Source organism: Merops nubicus, unplaced genomic scaffold (assembly GCF_000691845.1).
Source record: "Merops nubicus isolate BGI_N331 unplaced genomic scaffold, ASM69184v1 scaffold6027, whole genome shotgun sequence".
In the NCBI taxonomy this organism is placed as follows: Eukaryota; Metazoa; Chordata; class Aves; order Coraciiformes; family Meropidae; genus Merops; species Merops nubicus.
Window position 1 is genome coordinate 33,633 of NW_008622207.1, and position 19,148 is coordinate 52,780.

The 19,148-nt window shown below is 48.7% G+C and overlaps 1 protein-coding gene across 1 annotated transcript in view; it reads left to right on the plus strand.

The window, feature by feature from the left end:
- The first annotated feature begins 19,055 nt into the window (after positions 1-19,055).
- LOC103777152 (complement C1q tumor necrosis factor-related protein 1-like) overlaps positions 19,056-19,148 on the plus strand; it is a 1,627-nt gene continuing 1,534 nt past the window's right edge. Inside the window, exon 1 of the mRNA XM_008944693.1 lies at positions 19,056-19,109. Within this exon, the coding sequence (XP_008942941.1) occupies positions 19,056-19,109 (54 nt within the window). The remainder of the gene's footprint in view (positions 19,110-19,148) is intronic.

Here is a 19,148-nt window from a genome sequence, read left to right on the forward strand (position 1 = left end):
CTCACACCCCTCAGCATCTCCACAGCCTCTGCTGGACTCTCTCCAGTAGCTCCTTGTTTGTCTTGAACTGGGAAGCCCAGAACTGGCCCAAATACTCCAGATATGGCCTCACTGGGGCAGAGTAGAATGGAGAAGAACCTTCCTTGACCTGCTGGCCCTGTTGTGAGCCCTGCTCCGTGGATGGAGTGGGACCTGAGGAGATGCAGCACTGAGCAGGACCATCCACACCCTGTCCCAGGGGACAGCCCCCAGCAGCACCCCTCAGGACTGGGATTCTGGCCCTGTTTGGGTTTTGAACACTCAATCCTGGGCATCTCTTTGGGGCTGTTACTCAGCTGGGGGTCTCTGAGGTGCCCAGGAAATGAAGTCAGTGCTGGTGTGGGGGAAATGCTGCTTTGCAGCCTGGATCTTCTGTACCTTCATGGTAAATGTCTGCTCTTTAGGGAGAATTTGGGGCTCAGGACACCCCACTGCCAGAGACCCCCCACCAATTTCTACCCACACCCATTTCCAGCTGGTTTTGTCCCACACCCATATGCTTTACAGTGGCACCTGAATATGCAGAGCCACAGGGGATTGAAGCACTGCTATTTATAAGACCTTCTCTTTTCCAGGCGTGCAGACAATGTAATTTAAGACCAGACAAACATCTGCCTGTTGGCAATTGCTGCCCCTGGTCAGGCAGATCTGCTCTGGTTCTCTCTGTGCTCCATGTTATGCCCCTGGCAGCTGTGCAAGAAGAGGATTTTTAAATGCACTGGAAGTTCATAGGAGGCTTTTGGCTGCAGTAACGTTGGGGAGCATCACCAGCAGCTTTGCTCTTGTGCTACTGCCAAGGAGAAACCAAAATCAAGCCCCAGTTGCCACGCTGACCCCGTTCAAAGCAGCCTGGCAGTCATTAACCAGAGAGATCCTCAGTGGAGGTCATTGCCACTCCCCAAAACACTCCTGAGGACTGGATTGCCATCAAAGGCAAATTTCTCAACAGCAAGATAGCCAATTAAAACTCTTTGCTTTGCTCTTAATAGACTCTCTCAGAGGACACTGGGACCAGAAGAGCTCCAGCTCAGTGCCCTTCTCTGCCCAAAACTCAACTGATTTTGCAAGTTAGACCAATTGCCTGCCCCAGGCACTGGGACTAGGGCTCAGTGCCCTTCTCTGCCCAAAACTCAACTGATTTTGCAAGTTAGACCAATTGCCTGCCCCAGGGGAGTGGAATTTCACAGAATTAAAGGCAGTGAAGCTCTGAAGAGCTGGGGCAGCATTGCACCACAGCACTGGGAGACACTGGTGTCCTGTGCCCACCCTCAGCACTGACCCACAGAGCTGCATTGAGCCCCAAAGATTTGACAGCTCCTGGCACTGATTCAGATCAATGCGACCTCTGAGCTTTTGTATGTTGGAGAATTGAAGTGCTGCCTGAGTGAGACTCAAGAAAGGGATGGAGCTTCTGGTCTGCAGTGAGGAAGAAGCTGAGATGGTGAACGTGCATGTCTCACCTTCACTTTGAAACCTTCCTGGTGCTCTGTCCCCCCTCAGACTGCTCTGAGATTGCTGCTCCTGTGCCTAGAATTACTGTACTACAGCCTCTTTGGGAAAGGATAATGCTGAAATGCATTTGATGATGGATGGGAGCTGTGCTGGCCAAGCTGGGAAGGGCACTGGGCGTGACCCTGTCGTGGAGGTGACCAATTGCCTGCTTGCCTTCCCAAAGTGTCTCCATTAAAGCTGCTGAAGAAGCAGCACCCTGCCCTTGAACCATCACCAGCCTGCTGACAGCCTCCCAGGCTGCTGTGGGGAGGGGTGGGGAGAGCTTGAGATTTATCCCCAGGTCTGCTGCTGCCATCCTGTGCAGATGGAGAGAAACCATTTAACCTTCCTGTGCCCCCCTCTCCTGTCAGAAACCCATTCCCCTTACACTGATGGTGTAGGAGTGGTCTCAGGTGACTTGAGGTGGCCAAGAAAAAGTGTGTTTGGCTGCTAAAAATACTCGTGGTGTGTGTCAATGTCAAGTGCTCCTGCAGATCACTGTGAGATGCTGCCCTTCCTCCTCTCTTTCTCCTCTCACAAGGAGAAAAATGATGTTTTGGCCACTGCTAGCTGTGGATCCTCAGGCTGGCAGCCAGGATGGAAGGAAGATCCATGGAGCTGCTCCTGAGCAGACTCCTCCAGCTGAACAGCCAGACACCCTTCCCACCCAGGTCTTGCTCTACTGCCAGTGTCACAGCTGCTTGAAAACCAGACCCAAATCAATAGGGAAAAGAAATCTTCAGAGTCACAGCAGACTGGTCCAAATCCCCACTCCCTGCTGCCACGGGCAGGTGGATTCTTGTCTGGTGCACTCACAGCTCGTGAATGATGTGGCACCAGAGCTCTAGGAGCTGTCTACGTGAGGGCACATACCTGGGCAGGAAAAAAATGATGGAAAGCACTAAATTAAATTCCAGGGAGAGTTTCGAGCCTGTGCACTCTGTTCAGCCTTTGATGTGAGCCAGGAGAACATCTCGTGGTGGCAAAGGAGCCTTGTATCTGAGCACAGCTCGTGGAGGGGCCATCTCACACTCTGCCCAGCCTGAGCTTTCAGTGCCCACCTCTGCCCCTGACTTGCCTGAAGATTTTTCTCTCAGTTTCCTTCAATTCCAGGTTCTTAAAAGCAAAGACTCTTTTCCTGGGGTTTGTGGCAATTCAGGAGCAACACGAGGGCTTCCAAAGTTTTGGCACTGAATCTGTTTATAAAGCACATTCTGGGACATTTTATTTCATTATCAAACCTCCTCATCCATGATTCCCTCACACAGATGAGTGATTTTTGCTCCCACTTTTAAATCACACATCCCTGCTCTTGCAAAACGCTCTTGCTGGGCAAACTTTAAATGTTAAGAGCAAAAATCTACAGCTATAAACCAGCCTCAGTTGAAGAAATGAAGAATAATTCTCAGAGGGACGGAGGGGACAGATTTAGTTTATTGATACCTCAGCCAACTCTTCCACAGGGAATCAAAGCTCACCAGAGAATTAAAACTCACTGATAGCTCCAGCCCTGCCTGCCAGGGTGCAGGAAATAAGTGTGAAGCCTGAGCAGTGAGAGCTGGAGGGTGTTTAATAGGTGATGACAGGAGGAGCCCTGAGCCATCCAGGAGCAGAAGAATTGCCCAAACTCAGCAGCCTGAGTTGCCTGGGCTCAGGAGGGGTGCAGAGGGGTGGGAGAGGTGGCTCTGGGGTGAAAGCTTCCAGGCAAAGGCAGCCTAAGCCAAAAGGGCTTGTCTGAACCCATCCCTTGCACTTACCTGCCCAGGGAAAAATCGTTGCAATCTATTTACTTTCCTCTCCTGGCAGAAAAGTCTTCAGAGAAAAGTGGGTTTCAGAGTGATGTTTTTATGAGGGGATGAGTGAGTTAAAGGCTCGAGTCTAGAACATGTTGAAGCAGTTCCTGGGGATGTGGCTGTGGGGACATTTCACCCGTGGGAAGAGACAGGACCTGACCCTGTTTTAAAACTAGAGATTTAAAAACAAAAATAATCTGGGAAGAAAACCCCCCTCGAGCACTTTTGCTGTTGTCCCCAGCCCGTCTCCCTCTCATCTGAAGATTATTCTGATAACAGGCATGCAGCTCTCTGTGGAAAACAGCAATTATCATGTGCTGCGTGCTCCTACCCATCATTACTCCTCTCTAAACAGGCCTGGGAAAGCCATTTCAGCCAGCCTAGGAAATGAAATGAGCCCAGTTGCTGGAATGCAAGAGCAGCAGCGTGATGAATGACACCCCAGGTGAACCCTACCAAGGGATTAAAGAAAACTTCCAAGTCATTTCCAAAAAGACAGAGCATCATCTATTTGCTCAGCACCCTGTAATTACAAGTAATCTAAAAACTGGGAAGGTGAGTGAAAAATCAAAACTCCCTTTTGTCCTGGAAACAAAACAACCAAGAGAAATGTTTTCCTTCTCAGCTCCTTTTGGTTTCTGTACAAAGAGAGTCAGTGTGAGGAACCTTCTGAGCACTGAATGCTGGTGCTGGGCCAAGGAATGAGCTCTTTTGATTTGGGTCTATCACTGAGATGGAGTTTTTAATAACACGTCCCAAAACTGAAGGCTCAATTTGCTCAGCCAGTTTCCACAGTTGCATCTGAAATGTGGATAATGGGGGGACTGGTTCTGAAGGTGCAGAAGCTCTCCCAGCAAGGGTGACCATGCAGGCACAGATCCTGGATGGGACAAGCCACCTCTTCTGATATTGGCCCTGTTGTCACAATTGGACATGAGGAAAGATGTCTTCCCCAAAAGGGTTGCCCAGGGCAGTGGTGGAGTCCCCACCCCTGGAGGGGTTTCAGAGCTCTGGAGATGTGGTGCTGAGGGACATGGGTTTAGTGGTGGAGTTGGCAGTGTTGGACTGAAGGTTGGACTCAATGACCTTGAAGGTCTTTTGCAACCCAGATGAATCTATGACTCTATGATTCTAACTGCAAAAAAACCCTTGTTAGTTAAAGAGATGTCCAGCCACTCCTGTATCCAGTATCATTCTGTCCCAAACAGCTGGGGAATGGCACCTGAGCTTCATGGGCATGAAATGCTGTGAGGTCAGTCTGGGTGCTGGGTTTAATCTACCTCTTCCCATTTTTTGGGCAACAAGTTACCAGCTAGCTAGATGCTCTGGGCTTTCTGTGAGAGCAAAGCAAGAGAGTTGGAGAGCCTAAAGGCAGGAGCAGTGCCCAGGAATGGAGATGTTGAGAAAATGCACAGAACAAGCCAAGCCACCTTCCATGGTGCCCAGAAAGGGCTTAGACAGCACTCCAAAGACATGGCCAAAGCCCTGTAAGATTACCTACTGCTAATCACACTCAAACCCCAGGATTTAAGATGAATTCATGCTCTAAGCTCTGCCCAGGAGGTTATTCAGCAAAACAAATCTGCTTTTCATGCCAGAGGAAGGTGGATAGGAGTGGAGAGGGACCTGCTATTTATGACCCATTTCCATTCAACAAAGGCTTGACTCAAAAACCAAGATTCAAATCCTTCAGGGTTTCCAATTGCAGATTTCAGAGCAGGGTCACGTCTCAGCCTTGCTAATGAGGTTTCCTGCCAAATCAATGGTGCCACTTCGTGCAGTGCCAGCCAATTTGAAGAGCAGCACTTGGTTATTCAGCAGGTTCCTGGTTCAGGAGCTCATCCCTCCCCAGCACACTGTTGCAAACATTGTCTTTCCATGCCAGCCTCAATTAGCATCACTTTCAGGTTTTAATTAAAAGGTTTTGACCAGCCTTTTGCCAAATTCTGCATACCTGCATCCAATAAACTTGTGATCTATGACAGAAACGAGCTCTCCCAGATCTATTTCCCACCAGTCCTGGCTGATTGGCCTTGGTTACCCCCCATTAACTCTTCATTAGAGACCATCAGTGGTTCTGTTGCTGGGACAGGTTCACCCTGAGGCTAATTAACCTGTATTTACCCAGGTTGTCTCTTTTCCCCTTTGCAAACACTGCTCAGCATGAGCAGCCCTGGGAGGCTCTGGCAGCCTGGAGAAAGCCACCCACCCACTTCTCATTTCCTATTAGAAACAGCATTTCTTCTCAGCCAGAAAGCTTCCAGTCCCCTCAGCACCAGGCTTTAGCCAGAAATGCTTCCTCACTCTGTTGTGAAATCAGAGCTTTCAGGCTATTTAATAAATTATTCTTAAGCAGTTCCCAATTAGCATTCACACGCTGCTGTTTAAATTCCAATTAGCTCATCATTATCTCTGAGTTTTGGGCTACTTGAAAGCACCACCCACTTCCACGTGAACATAGAGATATAGGGGGAATATTTGAAATTATATATATCATTGAAAATTATATCAATTCTTGAAATTCTCTATATAATTGAAAACTCCTCCTGGGCTGCCTGGCTGACACAACAGTGGGAAGAAATCTGCTCTTCACTTTGCCCACTTTATCCTGGAGTTTCACACAGTGGTTGCATCAATTCCCATCTCTGCACAGCCCCTCCTGGCTCCCTCCAAAACAGGTCTTTTTGTTTAAAGAGCTGGTTACAACTCAAAGAACTGCAGCCATTCTATAGAGGGTGTTTGGAAGCTCAAAAACCCCCAAGAGATTAAAAGGGGAAAGGATGGGGACACTGGGTGAGATGTTTCCAACACTTTTTTAGGCTCTGACTGTGGCCTGAGCACACAGGGAAATGTGTTTGCAGAGCATGGAGGCTCCAACATCCCAGCTGCAGAGCTGGCCACCTCCTGGGTTCAGCACAGGGTCACTGATGGTGGCTACCTGGAGCAAGAGCTGGTGTCTGGGTGTGCCTCTGGGTCCCCTCTCCCAGCCATAAATGCTCATCCTCAAGCACGGCCTCCCCAAGAGGCAAAGCCAGAACCCTCCTAAAAGCTTTGGCACCTCATCAGCTCACTGATCAGAGCATCATGGAGTGGTAGGATTGTTTGGGTTGGAGTCATAGACTCATAGAATTACTATGGTTGGAAAGGGTCTCCAGGGTCATCAAGTCCACCCTTCATCCCAGAAGGGGCCTCCAGGGTCATCAAGTCCCCCCTTCATCCCAACATCCCCCCAACCACTAGACCACAGCCTCAACTGCTCCATCTACTCATTTTTTGAACCCCTTCCAGGGCTGGTGACTCCACCACCTCCCTGGGCAGCCCATTCCAGTGCCTGACCACTCTCTCAGAGGAGAAATTCTTCCTAATATCCAATCAAAACCTCCCTTGGCACAACTTGAGGCCATTTCCTCTGGTTCTGACACCTGTTCTTTGGGAGCAGAGCCCAACCCCACCCGGCTCCAACCTCCAACAGCTTTGAGGGAGCTGTCAAGAGCCAGAAGGTCTCCCCTGGTTAGAAAGAAGGACTCTGTTCCACCACACCAAGGCTGCAGAGCAAACCACAGCTTGGCCAGCTGATGGCCCTGGAATTCCCCATAGTTGTGCCCATTTTCCAGCTTCTGGGCTGCAGAGGGGAGGCAGATGGGCTCAGCACTCCCTGAACCCCCTGCTCCTGCACACAGAGTTCCTTATTAATTTGCTGTGAGCCTCCAGCAGCCTGCAGAACTGATTTTTACTTCTTTTTTCCCCCCCTTGCTCCTTGCATGGACAGAAGCCAAGCTTTCTAAATCCTCTGTGTAAACAGAAACATCCTTCTTCCTTGAATGTGAGTATTATTTCAAAAAAAAAAAGGAGGCTGTTGTTTTAAGAGGCAGAAAACCTGTTTCATCTGGAGACACAGGCTCTGATGCCAAGCCCTGGTTACCATAATGTTTTTCTTCTAGCCTAAGGTTCAGAATGCAAATAAAAATCTCTCAGACTAATTTTGGATGGGTTTTGGCCAGCTAAGAACATTTGTGGAGCCCCAAATACTCTTTCTATTGAGTTACATCTCTCTGCTGTTTTTCTATCCATGCAAGTAAGCTCTCAGTGGTGGCCACACACCCCCTGGTGACACCAAAGCTCTGCCCAGTTGCACTCCAATTGTACTTTTTTTTCCTCCCTCAGTCCAAAAATAGGCCATGAAGAATGAGAGAGGAGACGTGCCATCCCCAGGAGGGTGGTGGGGAGCTTTCCCAAACCCCCACGCCATTGGCAGCAGAGCCAGGAGCCCAAATTCCAATCCCCAGGGTGCCATCCCTTTGCTTTAAGTGCTTTGGCATCTGCCTTGCTTCTTGTTGCAAGGATTTGCTTGATGCAAAGCAGCTCCCCTGCCTCAGCAGGGCTAGTAGGTATTATTTACTAATTGTGTGCTAATTATAGCTATTTGCTGGATGAGGAAGGAAGGAAACTCTCTGAAGCATGCACAGGGTGCTCAGGACACGCTGTTGATTTGCTTCTGGGAGGCAGGTAGACCTAAATCCTGCAAAGACATCCTTGTCATCTCTGCCACTATTCTTTTCCTGGCTTCTCTTTTGGAGTTCAGGTCGTTTGGGGGATCAATTAAATGGATGCAGGGTTGCTTTGGAGGCACCAGAGAAGGCCACGTGGTGGAACCTCTCCTTTCCACCAAAGGTGCTGATCAGTGCCAAGAGGTGGGTATCTGGGGAAACGTGATGGATGTGAAAAGATTGCCCAAATTTGGTGTTTAATCCAGAACAGAGATGCTGACAGGAAAGGCTTTCGGTTGGCATTTGTGAGCCAAAGTCAATTCTTTTCTTAGAGCCTCTTTGAGGTCCTTCCAAAAGGATGAGTGAAGGTTTTTTTCTTTTCCTGGCAGCTTTGGGAAGGCTGCAGCTGCATTTTCCTCCCTTGCTGCCCCCATGTGCCTGTTCCCAGCTGGCTTCTGCCCAGCACAGGCTCCTCCTGCCTGTCCATGTGGGGTTGGGGTGGGGACCTCTGCTGCAGTGGGAGAAGATGGGGACAGAGGGGCTCCAGGAAGGCTGAGCTGGAGGAGCCCAGCCCTGGAGGGTGACTCATGGAGAGCTGGAAGCTGCTCAGGTTCATGCTGGGACAGCAGCAAACCTCTGCAGTTCACCTCACTGCTCCTTGCTGATGTTTCTCCCAGCACAGCCCCAGCAGCACGTGTAAAACTTCCCTCCCCCTTGACACAGGAGCACCCCTTGCTCCTCAGCAGCCCCTCTTCCCCCTTCCCCATCACTCGGGAGGCAGATTTTGGGATTTTAAACAGAATCATGCAATCTGTTTTAATCACCTGCTACTTTTCTTTAACACCACCAATATAAAAACATTCCCAGCAGAAATCAGCTCCGAGCAATTTGAGTTCTCCCTTATATAACCCAGCTCCACCTACAGCTTGAATGATTTGGGTCCTTGTTTAACTTTGAAAAGATGTGCAAAATCCTTTTTCCATCCTGACAGCCACCCCCTTCCCTCTGCTCCAGGGCTCTGAGCTATGGAGGAGGGGTGAGTGCTGGGCAGTGGGAGGGTGGGACAGAGAATTTAGGAGCCAGGGCACCTTGGCACCTGGAGCAAAGCTGGAGAATCATCCTGAGGATCTCTACTGAGATGTCCCCTGGGCTGTGGGGGGGACCCAGCTGGGTCAGGGAGGGATGGGGAGGCTTTGAAGAGGATTTGAAGAAGCAGAGGGGTTCCCAAGCTTCTCTCACATCTCATCGTTGTCAAGGCATGACAATGGTGAGGTGTGGAAGTGGTGGGGTCTGGGGCAGGGCAGGCAGCAGAGCAGAAGGATGGCAAGGGAGGAATATTTCAAGTACTGAGTTGTGACCTGACGTGAAGGGCACTGGGAGAGGACAGGCCACCCCTTCCCCTCCTGCAGCTCCCAGGACAATCAAAAGCCTCAATTTTGTTCCTCAGACTTGGGGCAGGAATGATGCTGGAGCTTGCAGCAGATTGGGTGCCCACCTCTTTAACCTCCTCTCCTACAATCCACGGAGGTCGTGGCAAAACAGAGCAAGAAAGAAACCAAACAAACAGCTCAGAACCCAAATCTGGTTTTAAATAAAGCCACCAATGTGTTTTTTTTTTTCTTCCCAAGGGCTAGAAATGATCCAATTTACAATTTCAGCTAAGAGAGCGTGGGCACTAAAAGCAGGCAGTGGTGGTGCAGGGCTGCTCTGCCCCAGGGCAGGGAGCTGGGGGATGTCCAGCACGCCCTGAAACCCCCAGGTCTGCTCCACCTTGTCCAGAGGGGCTTTGTCTCAGCAGTCCCTTGGCCACGAGCCATCTGTGCTACATCCCACATTATCTCCTGCTGGCACAGAATCATGAAATCATAGAATCATTTAGGTTGGAAAAGACCTTTCAGATTACTGGACCTTCAGTCCAATGCTGCCAACTCCAGCACTGCCCCATGTCCCTCAGTGCCACATCTCCAGGCAGATTATTGAGACCAACCTTCAGTCCAATGCTGCCAACTCCAGCACTGCCCCGTGTCCCTCACACCACATCTCCAGGGCTTGGAAACCCCTCCAGGGATGGGGACTCCACCACTGCCCTGGGCAACCCTCAAGGGGAAGAAATTATTCCTCGTGTCCAACCTAACCACAGAATCCCAGCATGGTGGGGTTGGATGGTTCCTCTGGAGATCATCTCATCCAACCCCCCTGCTCCAGCAGGGTCACCCAGAGCAAGTTGCACAGGGCAGGTTTGGGATCTCTCCAGAGTCTGAAGGAGACTCCCCAACCTCTCTGGGCAGCTTCACAGGAAAAAAACTTCCTAAACCTCCCCTGGTGCATCTTGAGGCCATTTCTTCATGTCCTATCACTCATTACTTCAGAGAAGGGACCAATCCCTGCAGGGCTGTGCCCACTTTTGCAGCTTCCTCTCTCCATGGTGGCCACCAGCCCCCCCAGTGGACTCTCAGGTGGCCAGGACCATCACGAGCTGCTTGTTGAGGGGGCAGGACAGGGTTGAGTGGCTTCTTCCAGGATGCCCTCTGATGGTCTCTGTGCCTCCCACCCTGCACAAACCCTTGTTGCACCCTCGCTGCAACGGCTGCAGTCAGGCAGAGGAATCAGTGCCAAGCAATGAGGAAAGATGCCAGCTTGCTCTCCAGCCTTTTCTGGGTGTCATGGAGAAGTCAGAGCAAAACACAACGATGGGAGGAGACTCTGCAAGCACACACTGAGGAAAATTTACCCCCTGTGCTGGTGTTTGACCTTCCCCACTCCTCGGATGCCAACGCCCAGCGCCTCCCGCCATGGGTGGCTTGGCAGAAGGTGCTGTCCCCTAAACCTGGGGAGGGAAAGCAGCATGTTGCAGCTGCACGTCACCATCCTGAGACTGGCCCCAAATCTGCTGGCAAAGGAGCAAAGTGGTTTGGTTTTCAGCAGGGAGGGGCAGGGGACAGCCAGGGTGACATCCTCCCATAGCCCTGGTGTGATGCCAGGCACCCTACACCTCCCCCCGTGTCACTGCAGGGACAGGTTCCACTGCTGCACCCTCTTGAGATGCTTTTGCCACCTTCACAGCTCATGCAGAAAGGCCAGAGCTTTTATTGTGGGTTGGTTTGAGTTTTTTTTTGGGTTCTGGGATTGTTTTTTTTCTCCTTTCTCCCGCTTAAAAAGATGCTGAGATCTCCCAAAGAAAAATTCTTTCCATATGATCCCAGCGCTTTCTCTCTTGGCTGGAACACTGGGATGTGGTTTTGGGTCTGTGGTTTCGTGATACGTGGGGTTTTTTTTTATTATTCACAGATTTTTTTGGGGGGGTTTCATTCCCATCCTTGTGAGAGAGGCACCGTGCAGCCCGACAGAGCGGCTGCAGGTCCTGGGGAGACTACAACAGGACAAAAGCACTGGAACGAGGCACGAGTTGGTGCAAGCAAAGAGACAAGAAAAAAAACTCCAGCTTTTGCAAACAACTTAGCTGCTGGGTTTCATAAGGAGCCCGACTGACTTCCAGTGTTTCATTTGGACTCCAGCTAGGAAGCTGCAGTCGCCACCGAGAACTCCAAATCCTGCAGTGAACGGCAGCTTTCAGATCATGCATCCTGCTAAGCACCAGCAAGGAGAGTGAGAGGCAGGGGCTCTGAGTCACAAGGTAAGTTAGCTGGATCTGAAAAAAATTGGGGAGAAAAAAACTACTGCTGCAATAGGGAATGAAGTGTTCCCGTGCTGCAGGTTGCTTGGCTAAGTCATGAGAAGAGGTGGTCTCTGCTTGGCTGCAGCAGGAGGGGTAAGTGCAAGGCTGGGTTATGGCTAAGCTGGCTTGAATTTGGTCCTGCCAACGCTCCTTGCTTCCCTGACCCTCCTCAGCACCCCAGGGAGATGCCTTCTCCTGGTCTGGTCTTGCTCTTCGCCGTGGCTGAGGGCTGGGATGGGCTCGGTGCCTGAGCTGCTGCTCCCCAGGGCAGGGAGGAGTTTCCTGGCATCCTCCACAGAAACTTCCAGGGGACTTCACCTCCCCAGGGAGCTGCAGCTGCTCCTTCCCCAGCTGTCAGCAGGGCTTTGCACTGGGGATGGGACCCATGTCCTGGGGCTCCCACCCACCCAGCCAGGACAGCACCACCCTGCAGGGCCACCTCCTCCTGCTTTAGTTTGGCACAGAAAGGCCAGTTCCTGGAGCCACTGAGTCAGCAGCAAGTCGTGGCAAAGCTCTCTCTCTGCTGGGCAGGGTGAAGGAGAGCTGGGTGCCATCCACTGGGCCAGGGGGATTTGCTGGACTGCAGAAGCTGCCCTGGGAAAGACTTGCTGAAAGTTGCCCCGTGCCTCGACAGTGCCAACTGGATCCCTGGCTGGGCTTGCTGTGGACGTGGGACCTCTTTCCAGGAGCCACCCAGCCCGGAGTGGGGCCATTCCCAGGACACTGCAGGCATGTTCCTGCCATTGGAGGTGCAGGTGTGGATGAAGAGAAGGAGAGAGGGAAGAATTATTTGCTTAGGAACCAGCAAACATCTTTTTGCTGCTTTTCTGTGCTGAGACAAGCCCCTCCACAGTCCAGGAAAGGTGGCACCCCATGAAGATGTGGGTGCCCAGGACCTTTTCCATCCCAGTAGAAACCAGTTCTCCTTCCAGGGGCTTTCCTGTCCAGGAAAGGTGGCACCTTATGAAGATGCAGGTGCCCAGGACCATTTCCATCCCAGTAGAAACCAGTTCTCCTCCCATAGTACCTGCAGGACCGTGTTAAAGACATAGGATGTCCCAGCTCTAAGCTTGTGCAGGTAATAGGAAGGGAGGTTTGCTTGGGATCCTCACCTCTTCCCATGCCTGATGTGTGGAACTGCAGCTGGAGAGAGCAAGTGGGGATGGTTTGAGCTGCTGCTGCTCAGGGACACGCACAAGCAGGGGTGAAGGTGCTTCACAGCTCCTCCCAGACAGAGGAATTGGGGCAATTCACCCGCACAGGGAACAGACACAGGGTAAAAAAAACACCAGAAAATAACACAGCAGCTCATCAGAAGTCCAGCTCCTCTTCTGCATCACCCCAGCTGCTGTGCCAACACCACGGACACGAGGGCGTCAACCTCGGTCATCTGCAAACCACTGCAGAGAGGGGAAATTCTTAAACCACGTTGCTTTCTGAGAGCCAAAGATCCTTGTCCACGAGCCCTCAAGTCACTTCGTGGCTGCAGATGGGCTCCTGACGCTCAGCTCAAGGAAAACATCTCTGCAGCATCGTGTCAGAGAGGGGATGCCCTATGTGCTGGGGAAGCCCTGAGCTGTCACAGCTTTACCTCAGAAAAGGCACAAGCTCCTTCAGTGTTTTGGGTTTTTTTATAGTAATTTGCTCACAAAGAAATTTTAGATCCTCCCGGGGAAGAATGAAGAAAAAACCAAACCTGGATAAATAATTTCCAAGAGGAAGTCCAGTGTCCAGACAAAGCTGATGATGCTTCGTTTCTGCTGCTGGCGATGTGAGGAGCTCTGAGGCAGTGAGAAGGTCGAGGCTTGAAAGAAAACAGAAGGTAAAAAAGCAAAAGCAGAATATTTTCCATCTCTGGAGCAACGCCGAGGCTCCTGGATGAAACATCCATGTGCTTTCCAGCTCTGTGGCTCAAAGAAGGTTTTAGCCTTAACCACCCTCTTGGGTTTTCACTCTAGATTTGTCACTAATTAAAATGGGCAGTGGCTGGCCTCGTCCTCTGAATTTAAAGCAAAGATAGTCATAGATGGCTCTTCCTGAGGGAAGCCCTAGGAATAACAGGAAGGAAAAGTTGAGCAGAAATTGAACGTGCAGCTCAGAGCAATTTCTGCCTCGTGAAGTCTCAATAGCACAACATGTAAGCTCAGCATGGTTATTAGTGGGATTTATCCCTCCAGCACCCCTGGAGGGGAAGGATGTGCTCCTACTGTACCCAGTGACAACATGGGCTGGGGGAGGCTGAGGTGGATCTGTACCTTTGACATGACCTAGAGAACCTGGCAGTGCCAACGGACCAGACGAGGTCTGGCCAAGGTCAGGGGTCAGGTTCCAAACTCCACATTGCCTACCATAGGAAAAACATTTGATCCATCCTCCAGGCTGATTTCCTTTGTTTCTTTCTGTATTTTCTCTGTGTGCAGAGCAAGTAAGCTATTTTTGCAGATATTAGAGGGATTTCTTGCCGTTACTATGTGTTACTTGATATCAAAGTGTTAAAATTCTTCAGGTAAAATGATTAAAACGCTTTGCACGAGCAAATGTGCCTCATATATAACCTGTCTACCCTGAGCTACAAGATTAAAGTCAATAATGAACACACACACACCCCAAAAAAATCCCCAAAAAATCAATCAAGGCTTTCTCTCCAGCTGTAATAGTGTCAAGAAAATGTATTTAAATAAGAAGTTGGACACAAGAAGAAAGAATCACATCATTTAACTCCCTAAACTGGAACTAACAGTCTCTGCCCTACCCCAGCAAAGGTTTGTGGCATCTCTAAAGGGAAAAAATTGGCCTTTTTTTTTTCTCTGACAGACACTGGGAATGCCAAGGTGTTGCTGGAAAACCAGCACTTTGGATGCAGGTTATTCATAGCTGGTAAAAAATGCTTTAATAAAAAGTTTGGTGGGTTAGATTTAAGTCAGGGTCCTTCCAAGGTCATTATTTAATCATCTATTCTGCCTTCAGCATGGCAAAAAAAATTGTCCCTGGTTTGGGCATTGCATCCTCACACTGTTAAAGGGTTGATGTGTCCAGCTCTGGTTAGAAAGACAAACACAGCCTTTAAAAAAGGTCTGAACAACAAGAGTTTGAGTTGAATGCAAGGAGACTGATATTTTTCCCTGCTTTTTCTTCTTGTTTTGGGCCAGGCAGAAATACCTGAACGAACAATCACTTCTGGTAATATTGTAATCTTGTCTTTCTACCCAGAAATTCAGAGGGGAAGAAAAGGGACAGAAAAAGCAAACAGCCCTTTTAAACCTCAGCTAAAGGGTGGTTTCAAAGAAACCTTTCATTACATGGAAAGAGCTCTCCAACAATAACACAGGTTGTGATGTTGTATTGAACTCAACCACCAGCCATCCTCACCCAAAATTCACTGGAAATAACATCAGGCTCAGACGTTTCTTTTCATCACTCATAAATTTTCATTTTGTTTGCTAAAATGTTGCCCAAAAGACAAATCTGCCCATTTAGCACACGCAGAATTTCTTCCTTTAGCATCAGATCAGATTCACACCTGGTTGTTGGGTTTCATCCTGACTCCACTGGCAGAGGCTGAGGGGCTGTGCTGTGCTTCATGGTTTTGGAGTGAGGAGGCTTGAAAGTGGGAAGAGCAAAGAATTTAGCCTGAAATTACCTATTCCAACCAACTGGGCTGCGTGCTCTGCCTCATGGTGAGCTTCCTGCTTCACAGGCGTGCTGCAAGATGTGTCAGAAGCATCAAAACAATTGGAATTTTCTGCACATCACCACAGGCTTTTCAACTGAAATGCTTCAAACTCATCAGCTGCCAATCAACCGTTTCCAAATCCACCCAAGCTAAAGCAGAGCTAAAGAAGCTGAGCTGAAAAAAACAGGTCTGAGAGAGGGAGGGCTGAGACCATCTCTTTGTCCTTGGGTGGAACATTTATAGCTCAAAGTTTCCAAAGACAGGAGACCAGTTTTTCTCCCAGCCATTAGGATGCCCAAGTATCTGACAATCTCTAGATTTCTCTACCCAATAAGAAAAACAAGAATTTGGAATCAAACCAGGTTGTGATTTGTAGATTCTGGCACAAAAGACAAAGAAAATAACTTAAACCTTCAGTTTTAATCAGGATGTTCCTGTCCATCTCTAGAGAGGTGTCATGAAGGGTGACCAAGGAGGAACATACTCAGTCTTGCAGGCTGGGGGCATTCAGTGCAGCACTAATGCATCACTTCAGGCACTAAGGAGCAGGTTGGGTGGTGGTGGGAGGGAGGATGGATCTCCCACCCATGCAGGGAGCTGCATGATGTGCAGGAGGGGCATCTTCCCAGCCTGTGCTCTGGGGCAGAGCAAAGCCCAGTTTGTTGTTTGCTGGCTTCTGAAGAAGACAAACGTGTGTGGCTGAAGGCAAATCCATCATCCCCACATTTCATAGAATCAGAATCCTTTAGGTTGGAAGATACCTCCAGGATCATCAAGTCCAACCATCAACCATCATTTGACAGCAAGGTCACAATCACCAATATGGTCACAATTTATCTTTAAGGAAAAAAATCCAATTACTAAAAACAATCTCTTGCTTTACTTCAGAGACCTTAAATTCTGAGCTCCAGCCTTCTTTGTATCTTTCTTTTTAAGGCATCAGCTTTGACTTCACCACCACCACAAGAGCTAGATTTACTTCTCCTCTGAAATTTGGCTCAAATCATTCTCTTCTCCAGACTGACATGATCCTGTTCCAAGGAAATCCTTACCAGGTTCGTTTCCTTTCCTTTTGCACGTGTGATTTCTCTGGTTTGAGGTTCTCCTTCCCCTGATCCCTGGTTTTGTGCTGGATGTCTTTCAAAAATAATCCCATCCTGCTGATTCTTCTTTTGCAGTCCTCTCAGGGTCCTTTCTCTCCACTTCTTTCCTATTTTACATCCTCTCTTGTCCTTTCTTGCCTGTCATGAGCAGACTGAGAATCTGACCCTGTTTATTCACACACATCATTAAGGTTTCACCTAACCACAGATATTGCAACCAAATACACATTTCTGCCTCATTAGTGAGCTAACTCCACTAACTTTTGAAGGAAAACATGGTGTGGGGGTGCCAGCTCTAGAATTCCCTGAACTGATTGGATTCTTGCATCTCTTGCTTCATTTTTTTTATCCCCAAATGCCATTTCTAGCCAGTCACTTGAGTTCATCATGAATCATGCAAGTGGCCACAATTTCCTCAACGTGCACTTGGATTACCATAATGTGAAATGGGCACAACCTGAGTGATTTTTCACCCAGGCTTTTTCCCCCTCTCCCCTCCTGAAGTCACTTCTAAAAATAGGAAAGTCATTCCTCTTAGGGAGAATAATGGCCTATAAAAATGGAAAGTAATTTCTTCATATTTATGAATCTTTCCCTTTCACCTATTATGAATACTCTTTTTAATGAATGCTCTTTCTCCTTCGTGACAGTATTATGATCAATTATATCCTTTGATTTTAATGTTCTGATAATCAAATGCCCTATACTTTATCCTCAGGTTATTGACATTTTTGAGAAGGGCTAGCTAGCTTTTAGCCCCAAAGATGATCTATTTGCCCTGATTGCCTGGGACCAAGAGGACATGAGGTCTTCTTTAGACCATTATATATGCAGAAACTTCAATCACTGCAGAGGAGACCCCAGAAACTTTACACAGACCCCAAATTCTTTCTGCAGTGCAAACCTTCTGTTCTGGTCACGTCTCTGCTGGTTGTTTATGACCTGCTGTCCATTTAGACTCACATCCCATTTCTCCTGTTTGGTTTAAGTAGAGAATGAAGATTAAAAAAGACTTAATGAAAATGGAATTCAGGCCCTGAACACTGTTATAAAAGGAATATTAATCCCTCCTCAGGCTCATCCCTTGAATGTGGTACGGTTATGAATAGAAAGATCATTTCAAGTTATGACAGATTTGATGGAAGAACTTCCACTGCTGTTAGAAGGGAAGTTATTATGTTGGTCCTAATGAGTATTCATCAGCTTTCCAGGGAGTTGGATTACACCAAGTAATAAACGGTGTGAATTACAGGCTTTTTTTGGGGCAGGTAAGAGCTAGAAGGTGGCATCTCCCAAGAATGTTGTTACAACCCAAGGACCTTACCCTGTACTGACACTTTTTCTTCCCTATTTCCTAAACTAACCAGTTTTGTGCCCAGTGAAGACTCTGTAGAGCTCCAAGGCAGGATTCTCCCCCTCCACCCTCTGCAGATGGGACCTGTGTGTTCACTGGGCTGTTTCTGAAAGCCAAGATATCCAGCTACCACCTTCCCCACCTATTCCAGGAATAAAAGCTGCTAGAAGAGGAGCTGTCAAAGCTCTTCCCAGCCTGAGGTCAACGAGAGTCCATCTGACTAATTGGACTTTGGATAAGGCCCAAAAAGGCATCGATCCAAAACCTGTCTGGTATGAAACACCACTGCAATCAGTAGAATGACACTAATTATAGATGGTATGAGGAGACAGTTGCCTGTCCCCAGCTCCAATCCCTTCCTAGGAAGGAGGCCAATGGGGAGCTATAGAAAGCTCCCCTCCTTCCCTCCATCTCAAACATTATTGATTTCATCCAGTATTCAGGGCTTTTGGAGCATGCCAGTAGAAGATGAAAATGTAGCAGATTACCTCAAAATTCAGTGTTTGTGAGGAGCAAATCCCAGTTTGATCCATTTAGCTTTCCATTCTGTTCTCTGGGAAATAAAACTGGGAAGAATACATAGAAATTCTGCTAGGAAGAGCACACAGGTATGGTCACAGCTACAGACTGCTTGGCAATGTCATCTTGGAAAGGCTCCCAGCAAGAGGCTGCAAAAAAAAGACAAGGAATTCTGATTATTTTAAATAAATTTCATTTATCTAAACGAAATTCCCTTCAGGTATTTCCTAAAAAAAATAGTTTAGACTCTATACTCAAGTAAATCTTCACTTTCTGCATCTGATTATGATTTTTTTCAGGGTGGCAATGCTATAAATGAGCCAACAGAGTAATATTTTTTGCCTTTTACCCAGCACCTTTTGCCAGGGCTGTTCCAACAAGCAGCCAGGCAGCAAGTGTGCCTTGACCAGAGCTTGCTGCAAGGGCTTTCAGCATCTCAGCCTGAGCGTCTGGCTGCAGTTTAAGGGGTTGGGTTGGTTGGCTGGGGGTTTTTATTGTGGTTTTTTTTTGGGTTTTTTTGTGGTGTTTGGTTGGTTGGGGTTTTTTTTGTTTTTGTTTTTGTTTTTTTGTGGTTTTTGGTTGGTTGGGTTTTTTGTTGTTGTGGTTGTTTGGGGTTTTTTTGTTCATTTTGGGTTATTTTTGTTGGCTTGGTTTGGTTTGGTTTTTTTCTCCTTTTGTTTACCTGGTGCCTCTCATCAGACAGTTCAACTGCAGCTAATGAGAGACAGGGATTGCCTTTCCCATTGCTTGTAAACAGCATTGGGCACCCTTCCTACCTGGCACCTCCTGCTGCCACCACAAGATCAGCTCATAATTAACCCCAAGAAACGCACCCTGCAGGTGACCCCTCAGAAGCTCCGATCTCAACCCCCTCATTAACCGTTTCTGTTCCTCCACGGGTCCAGCTGGCTCTGGTGAAGATGAGCTCTGCCTTTCTCCTGCTCCTGGTGGCAGAGGGGGTGGCCGAGGGGCAGGTGAGACGGGAGCCACGGCGCCTATCCTGCGTGAGATGC